The sequence below is a fragment of the Neolamprologus brichardi genome, chromosome 16 (assembly GCF_056152115.1).
Source record: "Neolamprologus brichardi isolate AB-2024 chromosome 16, ASM5615211v1, whole genome shotgun sequence".
Taxonomy (NCBI): domain Eukaryota; kingdom Metazoa; phylum Chordata; class Actinopteri; order Cichliformes; family Cichlidae; genus Neolamprologus; species Neolamprologus brichardi.
This window is the reverse complement of record NC_142119.1, coordinates 13,617,382-13,637,051: the sequence shown is the minus strand read 5'-3', so window position 1 is coordinate 13,637,051 and position 19,670 is coordinate 13,617,382. Positions and strand designations below refer to the sequence as shown.

General features: G+C 39.0%; 1 protein-coding gene across 1 annotated transcript; it reads left to right on the top strand.

Annotated features, from left to right (window-relative positions):
• Positions 1-3,704: 3,704 nt before the first annotated feature.
• On the top strand, positions 3,705-11,157 carry tnfaip6 (tumor necrosis factor, alpha-induced protein 6). The gene is made up of 6 exons (XM_006805779.3): positions 3,705-3,887; positions 5,231-5,368; positions 6,086-6,247; positions 10,396-10,624; positions 10,801-10,841; positions 10,932-11,157. Exons 1-6 carry the CDS (start codon positions 3,788-3,790, stop codon positions 11,030-11,032), a joined length of 771 nt encoding a protein of 256 aa, XP_006805842.2. The 5' UTR covers positions 3,705-3,787; the 3' UTR covers positions 11,033-11,157.
• The last annotated feature ends 8,513 nt before the right edge of the window (positions 11,158-19,670 follow it).

Here is a 19,670-nt window from a genome sequence, read left to right as displayed (position 1 = left end):
GTTTTGCTGTTGGATATCCTAAAATGATTTATGCATTGTGGTTTACAAAGATGTGTATCATTTGATTGAGAACTGACAATACCATTCAGAGTGGACCATTAGGATTTCACTCCACTGTATTCAAGCTGGTGAGTATCAAAGAGAGGAAAAATGTCTCTCGGGGCATTTATTATGTAGTAAGAAGGTCCCACAGCCAGCATGCAGGTATTTGGTTTCATCATGTATTTGTAACTTTCCTTTTTTGTAAAGCTCAAAGTCAGGACTGTAAAACCTCCTTAGTTATGCACTTACATGCACTTGTTCTTTTTCACTGACCTCTTTTCACTCTATATGTGTTTATATGTCACTTCACCTTTAATCATTTGTTATTATTATTTTTGTCTCTCTTTAACAGTGTGTGTTTTGTCCTTTCTCCCTCCGCCATCCTCAACAGATTGTGACAGACTGTAAATGGTAAATTTACCATTTAAATGGTACCAGTCCTATATACTAAATAAAGTGCTTTTCTACTCTACTCGAGCATTTAAAGAACTTTATATTACATACCTAATTAATTTTTACACCCAAGTGCTTTCTATCTAACATCTGCACAGTCATGAAAGTATTGGAGAGCAACTTGTGGTTCAGTATCTCAGTCAAGGATACTTTGGCGCGCAGACCGGAGCAGCCAGGAATCAAACTACCAACCTTCCAATTAGTAAATGACCTTCTCTACCTCCTGAGCTACAGCCACCCCAAGTTTACAGCACCTAGTATTCCCAGGTGGTCTCGCATCAAAGCCTTCTCCAAGCCAGCTTTGCTTCCGAGATCAGACAAGATTGGGCGTGTTCTGGTTGGTAGGTTTAAGCCTACAATTATTATTATTATTACAAAGTAAAGACCCTAGAGTAATACAAAGTAAACCCCAACAATCTGATACTCTCCTATAAGCAAGCGCTTGGCGACAGGGGGAAGAAAAAACTCCCTTTTAACAGAAAGAAATCTCCTGCCGGTTTAGGGAGGGGCAGGCATCTGGGGTGGTGGCAGGTGACCCCAAGTTGATCTCTGATGTGTTAACTGGAGTGTCAATGTTATATAGAAAGCACTAGGGTGTGAAACAAGTGCTTCTATGCATGTGGGTGAAGTAGGGATGTTGTTTAAAGCACTATATAAAAACCTGTCCATTTACCATTAATATAAAGCACCACTGTTGCAGTGATTTGGTGATATGTATATAAAATAGAACTGAAAGTGAAATCAAATATATTAGGCCTACTATTACAGCTTTATGCTTTAATAGTAGGCAAAATAATAATTGTTGCTAGGCAAATATTCAAATCCTCAAAATGCTCTAGGTTTCTAAAACTTCTTGGCTGTCCTTGATGTGGCTCTTAAGAAATGTATAAGAATTATTCCTAAATTGCTGTGAAAACACAATTCCAATTTTACTTCAGTACCCATTGACTGAAGCTGTGCAAAACGAACATCTGGAAATCCCCACACAGGACTGTATGCTGTTACATCAAACTCCCCTCTGTGGCATGTGCTATTGAGCAACTTTGCTGACAGGGCTGCAGAGAAACAGAACAAGCAATCCTTTTCCTATGTTGAATGAGTGAATATAAAAGATAGAGGCACCATCACGTAGGCCCGTGACACCACCCACTGGTTCTTGACTCAGCATTTTAGAAAGAAAAAAAAAAGCAGGTTTGCTAAACTCAGAAAACTAACTAAAAATATGACGGGTCCTGATCGCTTTGAAAAACTGGTGAATGGCCTCATCAGCAATTCATCATCAGTGCATCACAGGTATATGAGTTATTTTAACGTGCATCGAATGTAAAGTATACTTTTACCATTTCATAGCAACAGAAAGAAACAGAGCTGTGGTTTTACTCAGAATTTTCTGAAAATGAGTCCAGATAACCAGGAAGTGATTCATACGTCATGAATTACTTTGACCGTCAGTTACTAGTAAATATTACAGGCTCCAGTTGCCTAGGTAACCCATAAACATTTTTACTACCCTGTCATCAGTCAACCAACCATATGCTTTACTTTAAATTGTCAGCTGTATCTCAACAGCGCACTTTTCGAAAAAACAGTTTACCTCGGGACTTGACCACTTCATGTTGTGCTACTCCATCACGTCTTTGACTTGCTGTGGACTTGGTCACCATGCAGCTGTGAATCATCTTCAATGTGGACTCTCCGCTTTAGTAAAGTATCTTCAGGGTAAAATAAATAAATAAATAAAACAAGTCTGTCTTATTTTTTATTGTTTGCAATTTGTGTTTATATTTAATGGATATCTCCTGGGTACTGGTGCTTCTTTAATAAGGGTTACACTCACAAATGTTTTGGAAACTTTCACAGTAGGTTTGTGCTACTGTTAAACATAGTATTATACTTAAATTAAGCACTATATTTAACTCTGAGTGCTGATTTCATCGAATCCATTGGCCACTTTTTGTTAAAAAAACAAAATAAAGTACTTGTGGCCAGTGCAGTACTACTGAAGCTCCACAATGTGTCCTAAAACAATGTCTAATGTCACAGTGGCTACATGTCTTTTGCAGGCTGGGACACCTACCAGTCAAGTACTCACAACCTTAACATTAAGCCTTACCACAACACAAATGTTTAAGTTATATATGTATATAGTTATCTCCCACTGTGCAGTTGTCTTAAAGGAGGAAATTAGCGTTAAAGATCCAAACAGATTTTTTTTGTTCTTGAATTCAACATGCTGTAAAGTTGTGTATTTCTCTCACAAACACAACACACACAAACACAGAGTTCAGTGGAGACTGACTCAATTATGAACCAGCCTTCAGCGGTTATTTGAGGAACTCTAGTTTTTGGCACTAAGTGTTGGAATTGATCCTGTACGTGAGAGTTGGGCTAAAATCTAAAAACACAGCACACAACTTTTCACGAAACTCTCATCTTTATAATTTAAAACTTTAGTTATTTAGTTCACTGTTCATGTGAGAATACAAACACCTAGCTAATGCTGATGACACTCACAGAGAAATATACAGTATAATGGAGCATGACAGCCACATTAATAAAAATTAAAGCAACAATGTTAAAAGTGTTATCAGTTTGAATGACTCCTACATGTTTTCTAAGGCAGTGTAAGTCTTACTCATAATGAATTCTTATATACAGTAATGTACAGTATTTTATTTATAAATGACTTTTAAAACTCAACAACTGTTTTTTTTTAAATCATTAAATATACTGCTCAAAAAAATAAAAGGAACACAAATCTGGTCTTTGTGGATTAAAAATTCATGTAAACAGTCCTTTACTGACACACAAACTTGTTTAGAACAAAATGATATAACAAAGGTGACTGCAAACCAAAATAATCAACCCACATCAAAAATCAAAGGTAAGATGGTTCAAGTGCTCTCTGACTTTTTATTATGCAGTGTGTAAATATAACTTTACACGCTCCTCTGTTGTTAAACACATTTCCACAATGCCTAACCCTTTACAAAACCTCTGAATTGACTTGCTTTATTTTTAAGAAGGTCTTTTTCTGACAACACAAACGTCTGTTGTAGTGAACAAACAAACAGTACTAACTCCAGCATTTATCTTTATTTGTGCTGGATACTGTAAAAGTAGTCACTGACTGCAGTTAATTATCTCACACCAGACTACTTGATACCTCCCACCTCTCCTGGGAGGCACCAGCAGTCAGCGTTTGGTATATAAAGCCAGAAGCAGCAGAGGGGCATAGGAGAGAACTACTGGAAACATCTGGAGAGAACAGCTGTGCACTGAGGGCTGCAGGATGCGTGTCTTGGCTCTTCTTTGGTTACTCGGGTTTGTGCTAAAGGAGGTGGAGGCATGGAGCTACAGTAACGGAATTTTTCATAATTCAATTTGGCTAGGTAAGACCGAAAGATTCCTTTTTTTTGTGCTGTGGTAGCTAGAAACATCGAAATGTTTTTTCAGAAACTGTTATCCAGTTCAGATAAGAATAATTGCATCCCCTTAGAGCTGCGAAGTCAGTTTTTGGTTATTCATAAAAACTAGTTCAACCTCCAGCTACCTGTGATTATTAGAAAGTTTTCTCCTGTGTTAATCCACAGCAGAGGTTATTTTCACATAAAGGCTTGTTGTCAGGAGGATTAATAGGCTATACAGTAGTCCAGCTGCTTCCCTCGTGCCAAACTGCACGTTTATGACCTGGCAGGAGTGCTGCAGGAGGCCAGTAAACATGAGGAAATGACTTCATCTCAGGGCTTTCCAAAATGTCCAGATCACAAGAAAGTTGAATACTGTTTCTGCTAATCTGGGAATGTGATTGCTTTCCATTATTGTGACATTAATAATGTTACTGAAGATTACAGCTTTGAGGAGTCTGCAATAATGCTAATCAAACAAGCTGCTGTTTAGATATATATATATATGTGTGTGTGTGTGTGTGTGTGTGTGTGTGTGTGTGTGTGTATGTATACCTGAACATTTGTTTGGAAAGAAAATATAGATTAATGAATTAAAAAAATTAAAATACATTAAATAGATTCAATATAATAAATGAATGATGAATTTGTATGCCATTTATTGTCTGTATAGCTTCATAAAATAAAATCATAAAATTCTATTCATTTATTTACTCATTTATTTCCTGTGTTTCCAACTTTACTTAGTTTTGATTTTGGCAGTTTCAGTCCTTCATACAGAAGCAAGACTGAAGAAAAAGAATTCATACAATATTTGTTACTCGGTTACATGTTTATATGAACTTTTAAGGTCGGTCGTTGTTACAGAACATACTGATGTAGTACTATGTAGAGTGCTGGATATCACCAGTCTGAGCCGACATGTTGAAAAGGCTACTGTAGCACTGAGTTTAATTATTGTAAAAACATTACATTCATTAAAAAGATCAAAATATCAACTGTTGGCTAATTTAGAAGGTTTTCTGCCAAGTTTTGCAGTCAAGCATGCGTAAAAGCACAGGATCAGCAGAAGACTCCCTGTTGATAGGACAAAATTGTTGGTGGCCTTCCAATTTCCAATTTGAAAAAAAAGAAAGAAAGAATCACACAGTCTTTTTCATTCTCTCTCACAATAAAAACATGGTGTCCAAATTGGCTTTAACCTCTGGGTCCTTTTAAACATGCCTCAGGCACAAAATGACTCTGCTATGTAGAATCTCTAGTCTTTATCTCTGTATGCAGAGAATCCCAAGGCTTAGACTTCCTTTTCTGTTCTCTCTCTTTGACAGAACAAGCAGCTGGAGTTTACCACCGGGAATCACGCAAAGGAAGATACCAGTTGACGTATAAAGAGGCCAAGGCTGTCTGCAAGTATGAGGGAGGGACGCTGGCCACTTACGAACAACTGGAGGCAGCTCGTCAAATAGGTCTGCAGCAGTTCATTCGCAAACACAACACACACACAGAGTTCCTTCCAGAGAAAGAAAGTGTGTGTGGACTGTAATTCATCAGAAGTGATTTACTCAAAACACATGCAGGCGCTTCCTTAATGTGTAGTCCATCAAACATCCTGATGTAACATCTTAAACCCCGGAATGCTTTTAACTTCTAGGAAAAGTGGTACATGTGCTGACATGGTAAAGGTCAAAAGGAAGAAGTGAGTGAAACAATTCTTTCCATGCGTGTTTCTATGGGTGCCTGTTGCCTTAATCCCATCTCCCATCTCGCCTAATTTTAAACACTCCCTGTATATTGTAAAAGTCTGTTAACAACTTCTTTGGTGGGTAGTGTCACTGTTCCCACAGCACAGAAATGGACTCTAGCCTCTTCCTCTGGCCTTACAATCAGCCTTACTGTCAGCTGTTACAGCTGAGTTTCTCCACAGGAGTCTACCCAGGAGGCCATGTTTTATCTGGCCTACTCTGGGGGGGCTGCTGATTGTGACTCTAACTTAAATTCCTCTGTGTGTGCACACATAGGAAAAACAGCCAAATCTTGGTCCCCAACAGGTTTTGACCAGCTGTTCTCTGGTTCTCAGCAGTGTTCTCATACTTTGTAGCATACAGTAGTTTATTTGTGTCAGTATTATCAACAGCTCATGGGGGATAGTTGGGGGAAAAAAACATATTTCTTCTCATGTTCAGGTTTTCATGTCTGCGCTGCTGGTTGGTTTGACAAAGGACGCGTTGGCTACCCAATCGTTAAATCCGGATCCAAATGTGGTTTTGGGAAGGTTGGCATAATTGACTACGGATACAGGCTGAACAAAAGTGAGAGGTGGGATGTTTACTGCTACAACCCAAACTGTGAGTATGACGTTCCCTTTCTGTCTTGCACTGTTTAATATTTTTACATCATTCATTAATAAAATGACTATGTATAATTGGAAAGGGTGGCTCTTAGTGGCAGTCCCACATAGAATTATCACCAGGTTATGAAGCAGCAGCAGAGCTGCCAAAAAGATACAAATGTAGATGTGCCACAAACAATTCCTCTGGAGATCACTTGAGGTTGGCTCCAGAAGTGAGACAGACTCCTATGTTAAAATAGAAAAACTTTACAGTAGAAATAAACATTTTTACAGCCTTTAACCAAAACCAGTTTTATCATCAATAGCTAATTTTAACCTTCATAACAACTGCACAGTTTATAATTTTACTTAAACTCATCCATTTGGATACTGGTAAAACTTGCACCATGTTCCAGTAACCTCAAAACATGGAACATGCCTAAGTCACTATATATAAACAGGATTTGTATCACTAGACACACAGCACAATACTTGGTGCTTAGAAACACAGCTGCACATTCATGGATAGAGTCTGGTCAGTGCTCTGCATATTGCTTATTTAGTGAGTCAGTACACATTAAAACCTTTACAGCTTTACCACTGTTTATCTTTACTGCTGTCATCTTGAGGTGCCACAGACAAACATGGAGGACCATAAAGGCAACTAGTGCAGATGAGACCATAGTGGGACCATTTTTTGTCTTGACTCACAACCATAATTTCAGTCATGGTCAGAAAATGAATAAACCTGGTGGATGCCAGTGGAGCTGATGAATAACAGATAACTAAGACACATTCTGGCTTATGAGCTCTAACAGCTCACTGTTGACCCTGAATAATACTGCATCATTTTCTATTGAAAGTTTAGTTTCTCTCCAGTTTAATGTCTCATTGTACTCTGAAATAAAAGCATAGTACAAATAAGCAATCGGAAAAACCCCAATAACCAAATAAATTTACACACTAAAACTTTTGACTCATCAAAGTAGCCACCTTTGGCAGATATAACAGCTGAACACACCCGTGGCATTCTTTCTACAATAGACATCAAATATTCTTAATAAAGTTTTTCCGGTATCTCTAACAGAAGTTCCCATAAATGTGGCACTTGTAGGTTGCTTTGCTTTCACACTTCTGTCCAGTTAATCCCAAACCAGCTCAATGAGGTTTAAGTCTGGAGACTGCGGTGACTGTTTGTTTAAGCATGTTTTCAAGCTTACCCTCTTGTTCTTTTTTTCCTGAGGTAGTTCTGGCTTGGACTTATGTTTTGGGTCATTATCTTGCTGTAGGATGAACCCCTGAACAACTAAACGCATACCAGAGAGCAAGCCAATGCAGAATGCTGTGGTAGCCGTTTTGGTTTAGTTTCTCTCTCACTCTGTACAAGTCACCGACCCTCAATCCAGCAAAACAGTCCCAGACCATCACAGTTCCTCCTCCATGTTCGACAGTTGACGCCACACACTGTGGAACTGTGCTTGAAGCTGTTGTCCTGTGAGCCTGCCTGTCATGTAAGCTGTTAACTCTCAGAAACTTGTCCTCTGATTCAGTTGTGTCTTTGGGTCTGTCAGACCTCTTCCTGTCACAGTTTGTTTCTGAGTGCCTTTTGATGGTGAAGGAAACTGTACTCACTGACACCTTGACTTTCTTTGAAATTTCTCTATAGAAAATACCTTTTTAAGTGTCATGATGGCCTGTCTCTTTTCCATTGTTAATTGCCTTTTTTCTTGCCATTTTTGTAGCAACACACTACTTCCTGCAGTGCAGTACTGTTCAACTGATACGAGGGTTTGGTACCATAGTGTGTTCTAACACTGCTTTTATGCAGACAAAGGGGTTGTAACTAACCCAGAAATGTTGGAAAACTGTAGGAATCTCACCTACTTACAGGTGTCACGATCAAGGGATAATTAGCGTTATTCACTTCACCTCTTGGTGGTCATGATGCCTGTGTATGTGTGTGTATATACACACACATCAAAATTTGTATCCTTGGTGAAATTTTGTTCAAGTCACCACTAAATACGTAATGAAGAATTGGAATTGAGATAACCTTAGAAAGAAGCAACACTTAAGTGGCACTTTAGTAGAAAACAAACTGTTGCAGGACTGTCTCTTACTCCTAGCTAAGAACATGTTGTCTTATATAATGTATATGACAATACACACACTGATATGCAGAATAATAAAATACTGATGAAATTTAATGTTTCTTTTAGAAAATATCAATTTTATTTAAACCAGTTTATGAAACTGGTTATAGTTCTCTCATCCCAAAATTTGGCAGTTTAGATCACCACGTCAGCCACCTGTGGAATCCCTCTCACCATGTCTGGATCAGACATTTTGGCTAAACTGTACCCTTTGATAGATGTTAGCTTACTGTTGCAAATCTGAACAAAAAAAATGAAAGATTCTGTAAGACATTAATTTTATGTCGCTCAAAGCAGTGCTTGTCACCGTCTCAACATGTGTGTTTGATTTTTGTCTTGCTCAACAACAGGATTCATGTTCTCTGTTTTGAATTTATTCAGAGCTCACATGAAAGGGACATCCCAAACTTAAATGTTTCATATGCTGAGGCACAGTCCCAGCAACAGACTAAAAGAATAAATTGTTGACACTACATTTTCCCTCCCCATTGGGTTATATTACCCAATTACCTTTTTGTAAAGTCAAATCAGTTTTTTTAAAGTAGGTAAAATCATATATTGCATGAGTATATTCTAGAATAGTCATGTGCTGCTTTTTACAGGTGTAAAATAAAGTATAGAAGGGAAATATGCAGCGAACATTGATTTTAATTTCAAAAGCCACCATATATCAATGTACTGCAAGAGCTCCTACCAGCCTTCTTCAGTGCTGGTGTACCCTACAATAACAGATGCTTGCCTTGCTATTAAAGTAATACAGAATTGCTGTATTGAGGTTATGTTCTGTAGTGCCCAGCACAAGAATACCACCAAAGAACAGTTTTTACCAGTGGAACATTCAGCTGAGCTCGGTGAGCTGTGAAAGATGTTGACTTAAAGTATTAAACTAACTGTAACCATGTTTGAGTAAATTCTCAAAAAAGTAATGAGTATAATAAAGTATTACACATCACTTCTTACCTACACAACAGTTGTAGACTACTCCACTATTTTCCTTCTACTGAAAATGAACTGAAATCATTTGATTGTAGCCAAAGTGCAGGAAGAAAAAGGCAGATTTGTTTGAACTTTATTTCAGTCCACCCAGGGTTAAGATAACTGAAGAACCATTGTGATGCGAGTAAGGACATTTGTGACTGTAATGTAATTACTGAATTAAGTACATGTACACATACATGTACTAAATACTGCATGCTGAAAAATATAATGTGATTAATGTTATGCATTACTTTAGAAAGCAAAGTGTAACTTTGTAACTAGCAAACATGGAGTGTTTAATAGTTTAGTCCCAGTTATAGTCAGCTAGCACTCTAAAGGTTGATGCAAAAAAAAAAAGAAGAAGACAGTAATCTATTATGGTGAAGGTTGGGGGTGTTTATAGCTGCTGATTCTCAGACTGATTAAACAGAAATAAAAATTTTAGAGTAATAGCTGAATTTTATTTCCTTTATATAAATATATTGTAAAAGCGAAGCTCTCAATTTACCAGTTGATCTACGTCCCTACCCTCACCTATGGCCACAAGCTGTGGGTAGTGACCGAAAGAACGAGATCGCGGATACAAGCGGCGGAAATGAGCTTCCTCCGAAGGGTGGCTGGCCGCTCCCTTAGCGATAGGGTGAGAAGTTCGGCCATCTGGGAGGGGCTCAGAGTAGAGCCGCAGCTCCTCCACATCGAAAGGAGCCAGCTGAGGTGGTTCGGGCATCTGACAAGGATGCCTCCTGGGCGCCTCCTAGGTGAGGTGTTCCGGGCATGTCCCACCGGAAGGAGGCCCCGGGGCAGACCCAGGACACGCTGGAGAGATTATATCTCTCGGCTGGCCTGGGAACGCCTTGGTGTTCCCCCGGATAAGCTGGAGGAGGTGGCTGGGGAGAGGGAGGTCTGGGCCTCTCTGCTTAGGCTGCTGCCCCCGCGACCCGGCCTCGGATAAAGCGGATGAAGATGGACGGATAAATATATTCTCATATTATATTTTCTGAAAACCTTGATCCACTCATGTCATTTCTTATAGCCAAGGAGTGTGGCGGGGTCCTGACAGAGCAGCAGAAGATCATCCAGTCTCCTGGGTTCCCTGAGGAGTATGAAGATGAACAGATCTGCTACTGGCACATCCGAGTCCGCCTGGGCCAGAAGATCCGCCTCCACTTCATGGAGTTTGATGTAGAGGATGATACAGAGTGTCTGGCAGATTACTTGGAAGTTTACGACAGCTACGATGACGTATCGGGCTTTGCTGGGAGGTGAGAAAAACTAGCTGGGTAGTTATTTAGCACAGAAGATGTCCGAATTTAGGAAAAATGTCAGTTAAATGTTTTAAGAACCCAAGGTAACATTTTCACAGCCTCAAATGCCAAATCGTTTAATTACAAGAAAAACAATGCAAGAAAGTGTCTGACTTTATAAAATCTATTTCCAGGTTCTGTGGTGATTATTTGCCAGATGATATAATCAGCACAGGTGAGAGCCCTCACATTTTCACATCAAAAGAACACAAAGAAACATTTGGATTTAAAGCAATACAAAACATTTGTTTGTGATGTTTTCCAGGGAACGTGATGACACTGAAGTTCCTCTCTGATGCTTCGGTTACAGCTGGGGGCTTCCAGTTACAGTATATTGCTTTTAATGCATCTCTCCCACATAAATAAAGCCCCTCCTTTGACTGATGGTTTAATACACTGATATAATCCTGTTTCTGTATTTATGATGTTACCTTATGTACTTGATTAAAAATTCTCTGTAGCTGATTAAAGGAATAATTATTTGAGAAAAATGAGGATACATTCTTTTTTTTTTATGCCAGAGCTGGTGAAAGACAGGAGAAGATAATAACATAAAGACAAGAAGGAGGAACTGAAAAAGTAAAGGAACAAAAAGAGAGAAAGAAAAAGACAAAAGTCGTTGATAGACCAAACAGATCTGTGTCAAACACACAATAAACAAACAGCACCTAAAAGACAAAACTGAGACAGGTACACAACCAAACAGAATTTAGCTGTTGCAGTGAAGAGATGATTGAGACCGCAAGGTGAGGAAAAGCAGACCCAGGACCCATGTCAACAGCCCCCACTGTCCTGACTGACGAGCCCAAATTGGGGGCCCAGCAGGACACGGGAACAGTAACCCACTCAATCGACAATGCTAAAATATTACATTTGCAGCATTCTTCATCTGTTCTAACCACTAATGGGTTCTGTGTTCATTCCAAGTTTAGTTTCAGGCATAAAATTTTATTCACAAAACAAAAACAACACTGGCTGTTACATAGGGTGACTGTAACTCAGGTGGTAGAGCAGAAGGTTGCTGGTTTAAAACCTTGGCTACTCAAGACTGCATGCTTGGATGAGACCCAATAAGCACAGATAAAGTGCTTTGAGTGCTCAGGAAGAGTAAAAAAGCTCTATATAAGAACTACCTTAAAGTATAATGTTTTGTGCTGTCTGTTTTGTTTGTTTTGTTTTGTTTTTGTCTGTATACTTAAATACAGCAACCCACCCCGGATAAGTGGAAGAAGATGGATGCATGGATAGTTAAATAAATATCTACCATATTAGCAAAACATTTTTATTATTAGCTGTCAATGTATTTTTTAGAACCATTCCTTTAAAAAAAAGAACATAAAAGAATAAGCAATAAAACGCTACACTTAAAACTGCCCATATGGAAAAGATATATATAAATCTTATAAAGTTTGTATCTGTCTTGTGTGAAAAGCAACCAAAAGCATACAAGAGTGAAAACAGATATAAGATCCCTTGAAAAATCATATCAATGAAACTTGTATGTTTTTGGATACTTTACTAAAACAATATATAAAAATGTAATGAGAAAGTGGCCACTTTCATGAGTAAATCATATAAGCCTTATATGATTTACTATATGAAGTAGGCCACATCTTATGTAAGTCTTTCATAAGTTTTTACTATTTCTTTTCCATGTGGGTGTATTATTGGCAAAATGCACATAAATGATCAAAACTAAAAGGCTAAAACTATCACGTTTTTCCTTGATAATGTGCTAAAGGACTTATTAAAAGTTTCACACTGCACTCCAAATTGGTCAGGAAGAAAAAACTGTCTATTTGCTGATGCTAGTTTTGTTCCACACAAAATGTGGTTTGTAACTGATCTCAGAACAGTGAAAACAGAGCCAGCTTTAGCTTTCCTAGCCTGCTAATCTCCCAACGTTTTCTTGTTAGACACTGATTTACAATGCACATGCTCAAACAAGGAAAAAGCTTTGAGCTGTTATCCTCTCGGCTTGACAAGCTGAAGTCATTGATTACAGGAGATGGACACTTTTATACAGTCACTGAGATGGAGGTGCCCGTGAAATGGAGCCATGCTCCAGTTTCCAGTAAGAGCCAAGAGAAATATGCTTTCAGTGACAACAGTTAAGGCAAAATGATAACAGTAATGTAAAGGACTGATAACGGACTCACACATTCCCACAGAGCTTAAAATATCAAACTGCTGTACAGAGCTTTTCCACTTATTTATCTGCAGCAGCTGTCTTGCTTTCAAGCTGTGTATGTAACGCTTCTTTTTTAAAAAAATTCATTGTGCCAATGCAATTGCATTGAGGCGCACTACAATTATTTGTCACACTTATTATTTGATTTATTATTATGGTAATTTTTTATTATTCTCCTACTTTGAAGGTTCCGGCTTTTCTGGATATAATGAACTGCTCGTGCATTCTGTGGACAATATGGCATCAATCTCTGGAATGCGAGTGCGTGTCTGAGTAGGTCCTGTTGGCTATTTCCAGTTTAAGCATTACTGCACTGCTTATAAAAACATGTAAGGATGAGCAGATTTAGGGTTAGAGGAAGGCAACTGGCCTTTCAGCAAGTTAAAAAAAATGTTGTTGTCACAGTCTGGCTGCGAAGCTGACTGTGTGAGGAGTGGAAGAGGACCAAATTGCAGTCACGCAAAACTAAACTTGATATTGACAAAAAACGCGCCGTTTATTGAGGCTGATAGAACAGCACAAAATAAAAGGGTGAAACAATGTAAAGCTAAACAAAACCTAAACTGGGAAAAGCTGGGAAAACCTAAAAGAAAACATGAAGCATCCTAAACACGAAAAACTTGATGAAGAGGAAATAAACATGAAAACCCTTAAACGTGGTAACTTGACATGAATAGAAGGAGGCGTGGCAAATTCCTCTCTCTATAATTTGGAGATAAGCTTTCATTAATTTCCTGTTGATACTGTTGTTAGAACACAGTGGCTAATCAACATCTACAAGGACAACTTTAGTCCCACAAAAAACATCTGCGTACGTAGCAGGCACTTCAGTGAGGAGTCTTTGTTGTGACTGCTGGATGACTGAGGAAACTGAAAAAGGGAGCTCTATCACTCACTGTTTTCATGGGATGACTACAAAATACCCACAGTGAATGTTTGGGAGCAGCGATCACTTCAGTGGAACTGAATGTCGACTCTGAGGCAGAGATGGAAAAAGCAGGGCCTGATCACGATTACAGGGTGACACCAAAAGCAGCAGCGATGGCAAAGGAGATGGCTAATTTGAAACAAAGCCTTACAAACACCAGATAGAGGTGCTACAGCTGCAATCCCATTTTTTCATACAGCATTCTGCAAGCTCAGACGAAGACATTTGTTTTTACACCAGGTTGGTTGTGTAAATCTTTGGGAGACCACATCAGAATTCAGTGGTTCTGTGGCTTCTGTAAGTTTGTTTCATGAATTGGGGGCTTGTCCATTCTTTTTTGTTGTTTGTTCTTTTCGTCGTATGTTGAGTAAGTTGCTTATATTGTGTTGGGTAAGTTGCTTGTATTATTATTATTATTATTTTTTTTTTTTTTGTATAGCGCATTTACTAGTCCCTAAGGACCCCAAAGCGCTTTACACATCCAGTCACCCACCCATTCACGCACACATTCACAAACTGGTGATGGTAAACTACATCGTAGCCACAGCCACCCTGGGGTGCACTGACAGAGGCGAGGCTGCCGGACACTGGCGCCACCAGGCCTCTGACCACAACCAGTAGGCAACGATTGAGACTGTCCAAGCCGGGGCTCGAACCACTAGAGGGCCCACTTGCAAATATTACAAATGACATATCATACTTAGCAAACACTGAGAATTAAAAAGTCATTTCAGTCTAACCTATTATGTCAGACATACTCTAAATATGCAAAGAATGAACATTTTATCATAGCTTGAAGAGAAAGATCAAGAAAGAGTCTTCTCGCTTTCTTTCTGATGATCCCAAAGCACGTCAGATGTACGTCCCAGTCATCTTGTAACAGTCACTACCACCCAGAGCCTACGGTGGCTGGGAAGTGCAAAGCGCAACAAATAAAAAAACGGCAACAAATTAAAAATCCGCAACAAATTAAAAATCCACAACAAATTAAAAAACCGCAACAAATTAAAAATCCGCAACAAATCAAAAAACCGCAACAAATTAAAAATCCGCAACAAATTAAAAATCCACAACAAATTAAAAAACCGCAACAAATTAAAAATCCACAACAAATTAAAAAACCACAACAAATTAAAAAACCGCAACAAATTAAAAATCCTTGACGGAAAGGGATTGTCTGAAATACCGGAAGTGACACAACGATTAGCCTAATAGGGCTTTTGGAGAGTGATGTCACGAGAGGGGCGTGGCCAGGATTTTTGGTTGAGGCGCCATGTTTCTGGGCCGAACAAAGCGCTAGCGAAAGAGGAGCAAAAGTACAGGGATAACACCAGCTATGGTTCGTACTTGCTGTGCGGTAGGTTGTAAAGTTAGATCGCACGACCGGCAAGGGAATAAGGTTGAAATGGTTTATCTTTTCATTCTTTCCCCACCTGGAAGCAACATGAGGCAGCTCATGTATCGGATGTTACCAACAACCGTGTCTAGTCTGGATAGCAGCTGTGAGACGAGCTGATATCCAGTTCTCTTCCATCTCCAAATATCTGTTGGTGCTCCAGACATTTTCATTCCGGTAAGTTATAGATATGTTCATATCACTCTTTATCCGGTCTTTTAAGTCTGACATCACTAGCCGTGTCTTGGCTCAAACTCCGCTGCAGGTCCATAAATCACACGATCACGATCATCACTGAGTGTTGAAAAACTATCTAAAGTCTTTCATCTGTAATAAAATGATCAGCGTTCTGCTCTACCATGTGTAATAATTGAGTTTATCATCCAGGCATCCATGAAAACAAAATTAGCAGGAAGTTAGCTTGCTAGATTCCATCTAAATACAATATAGCATGTCCTAACTGTGGGGTTTTGGAAACAAATTCAAACGTACAGCTCTGCTATCACTTCCAACATAAATGAAGACAGAAAACTAAACAACAGTGACGTTTGTAGGGTACTGTGAGTAAAATGCGTTTGATTTTCCCCCGAACATTCAAATTAGTGCAATCATAAATTCATTCACGAGGGACAAATTACAGGGAGAGCATGTGGAGGCTCTGGCTACGTTCACACTGCACGCGAAAGCGCATCAAATCGGACTTTTTTTGACCGTATGCGACCCATATCCAATCATAGTATGACAGTGTAAAAACAGCACAAATCCGATATTTTCAAATCCGATCTGGGTCACTTTCGTATGTGGTACTGAATGCGATACATATCTGATGTTTTAGAAAGCAACTGCTGATTGAATGGTCATGTCGCATTACATCCGTCTTTTACGTCACTGACACGAAACATATGCCAATTATCAGCGCTGGAGAAGCGTCCGAGAAGACATTGAGAACACATGAGCGCTTCGTGTCCATCCCGTGTAGATGTTAGTGAAACTGTTGGGAAGACAACATGAACATTTTATTTATACTGTATAATCTGCAGATTCTGACAGAAATCTGCATATCCTTTGAAGCACCGCTCCTCTCTAAAACGGCAATAAGGATAATTATTAGGCCATATGTAAATAACAAAATAACTTAAAGCAAAGTCTGAAACAAGTCTTTATATTAAGGGCCATCAGTCAAACAATACTGTTTGGTCTGGGTCTAAACAGAGCGTGTTGTGTGTGACACCAGCTTTTGCATATGCGGGCCACTTTGAGGGTTCACAAAGGAGCGCGTTTGCTGTCACATTTTATTTGTAGTGTGAACAAGCAGACAAAAAAATCGGAACTGAGCAGTAAGACCTGCAGTGTGAACGTAGCCATAGTGAGTTCAGTGCATTGATGTGCCATTGTCCTGAAGAATTTAGTTATTCTCAGTGGTTAAAGAAATTGCAATTATTTATTCATATTTATTAGAAATAATCCTAATTACATATCTTGCTTCCATGTTTGTGTCCTGTGTCACAAAAATACATTTTTTACTATATTACATTGATTAATGACCTGCAGAATCTCCTTATCACATTATGTGTCCATAATTGTCACCTAAAGTCAAACTTTATGCTTTCTCCATCTTGAAAGTGATTACATACTTTAGTTTCATTTTCTGAAGGCAGGTTTCTGAAAGAGAACAGGCAGATTTGGAATATAACATGCAGCGTTCTATAGATGGATACATTAGAAAAAAATGGATAATTACATGTATGTGCTAACTTTCTAAACACTTTTATCTACTTTCAAATCCATTTATCATAAATGTAACAAACACATTTATGTCGGCCTTGGCTCATTAGTCTTTGTCTTTAAATTAACTTTGTGTGTTTCAGGTCCTGCTCTCTCAAAGACTGAATGAACCAGCATTACAGCCATGGGTCATTGTGAGCATCACAGGGAAGGTTGAAGCCGCCCACTGCACCTGTATGGCCGGAGTTGTGGAGACCTGCAGCCATGTCGCTGTTCTTCTTTTTAAAGTAGAAGCAACAGTACGGATCTGTGGCACAAGGGCTGTTACAGATGAACCTGCATCCTGGGTTTTGCCTGGTAATATGACCAAGATACAGCCAGAGGTTGGCCATAAGATAGACTTCTCCTCTTCAGCTGCCCAAAAACGGCTCTGGATCAAAACATAAACAGACCATCCGTATTGAAAGGTAAAAGGAACCGTCCTCAAAAAAGAAAAATCCCACCTGCTACTGTGGAGGAGTTGTCACTGCTATAGTGCCATAATGTTTTATCTAGGGGTCTAGAATTATGCCTGTAGTGCACTGCCATGTAAATAATTTGTATTTACTGAATATGTACTGACTGAGTACCACTGTTCAAAAGTTCAATAAAGAAACAAACTAATTTTTTGCCTCTTTTTTATTATAGAACATCACATCAGTTACAATGTAGAATCCATGTCATTTAGAGTTTATAAAAGACAAAATGTTTACACAAAATCATGACAGCATTTACCCACTATTACACTACTTAATTTACTATCAATTACTTCAATTTATCTTCTGAAAAGTTACCGCTATCTATACAGCACAAGACTTAAGAATATTTAACAGGAGCAAGTTTCATTTTTCCCTGGTTTTACTACCACACTGTTCACCAAAACGGCAGCAAACCTTCACCGTCTTATCCAGAAGGGTCACCTCTTCACCCTCACATGGAAGAAGTAATCTGATTGGCATGGTGGTTTGTTTGAAGCAGGTCCCTTGTGTAGCGCTGGAACCCAGTCACGATGTTTCATCCATTTCATAGGCTGGTTTGCTGCAATAATGCCAAATAATTAGCAAGTTTATAAATAGAACGTAGTTCTGCAAAATCACTCATTAGGATGTTTTTTTTCTAATTTGCTATGACCTCAGAGTGCATCTAAAAGAAAACTAATAGGCTATCTGGTCTTTAAGTGATGGCGTGACAAATCCTGCTTCCAGGCCTAAAGTAGTCTGCGTTTAATATGGGTTTTGTGTTGTTAACATGTTTAATGTTTTGTATTGTCTTCTATTTAATCTCAAAAAACTCCTAAAAACAGTAAGTGATCACTGTTGGCCTCCCTCGGCTTCTATCACCACTGATCATTTGAAAGCTCAGTTTTTAAAACCTTACGATGTAGCTACAGCCCAGCCCATGCAGCAGTATATGAATGACTAATCCTATTCATCCTTGTGGATGGATTATCTCAGTTGTTCTCCTGGCTGAAGTTTGGTCCGTTTACAGCATCCTGCCATGAGATTACATTTGTTCCTGACCACCGAGAATCCTCACGATAACTTTTATCAAGTGGAAAAAGTTAGAGTGTTTATATTATGCTCACATAGCTGTGTCGCTAGCGGTCACGTAGCACATCGTTATACACCAGCTAGCCAAACTTCAGTAACCCTACAAACGTCACTGCTGTTTAGTTTTCTGTCTTCATTTATGTTGGAAGTGATAGCAGAGCTGTACGTTTGAATTTGTTTCCAAAACCCCACAGTTAGGACATGCTATATTGTATTTAGATGGAATCTAGCAAGCTAACTTCCTGCTAATTTCGTTTTCATGGATTGGATGCCTGGATGATAAACTCAATTATTACACATGGTAGAGCAGAACGCTGATCATTTTATTACAGATGAAAGATTTTAGATAGTTTTTCAACACTCAGTGATGATCGTGATCGTGTGATTTATGGACCTGCAGCGGAGTTTGAGCCAAGACACGGCTAGTGATGTCAGACTTAAAAGACCGGATAAAGAGTGATATGAACATATCTATAACTTACCGGAATGAAAATGTCTGGAGCACCAACAGATATTTGGAGATGGAAGAGAACTGGATATCAGCTCGTCTCACAGCTGCTATCCAGACTAGACACGGTTGTTGGTAACATCCGATACATGAGCTGCCTCATGTTGCTTCCAGGTGGGGAAAGAATGAAAAGATAAACCATTTCAACCTTATTCCCTTGCCGGTCGTGCGATCTAACTTTACAACCAACCGCACAGCAAGTACGAACCATAGCTGGTGTTATCCCTGTACTTTTGCTCCTCTTTCGCTAGCGCTTTGTTCGGCCCAGAAACATGGCGCCTCAACCAAAAATCCTGGCCACGCCCCTCTCGTGACATCACTCTCCAAAAGCCCTATTAGGCTAATCGTTGTGTCACTTCCGGTATTTCAGACAATCCCTTTCCGTCAAGGATTTTTAATTTGTTGCGTTTTTTTAATTTGTTGCGGTTTTTTAATTTGTTGCGGATTTTTAATTTGTTGCGGATTTTTAATTTGTTGCAGATTTTTAATTTGTTGTGGATTTTTAATTTGTTGTGGATTTTTAATTTGTTGCGGTTTTTTAATTTGTTGTGGATTTTTAATTTGTTGCGCTTTGCACTTCCCAGCCACCGTACAGAGCTCCTGAACCCTATGCATCAGTCTTCCTTTTTTTAACTTCCACCATTTATTGCTTTGTTTTCCCTTTACT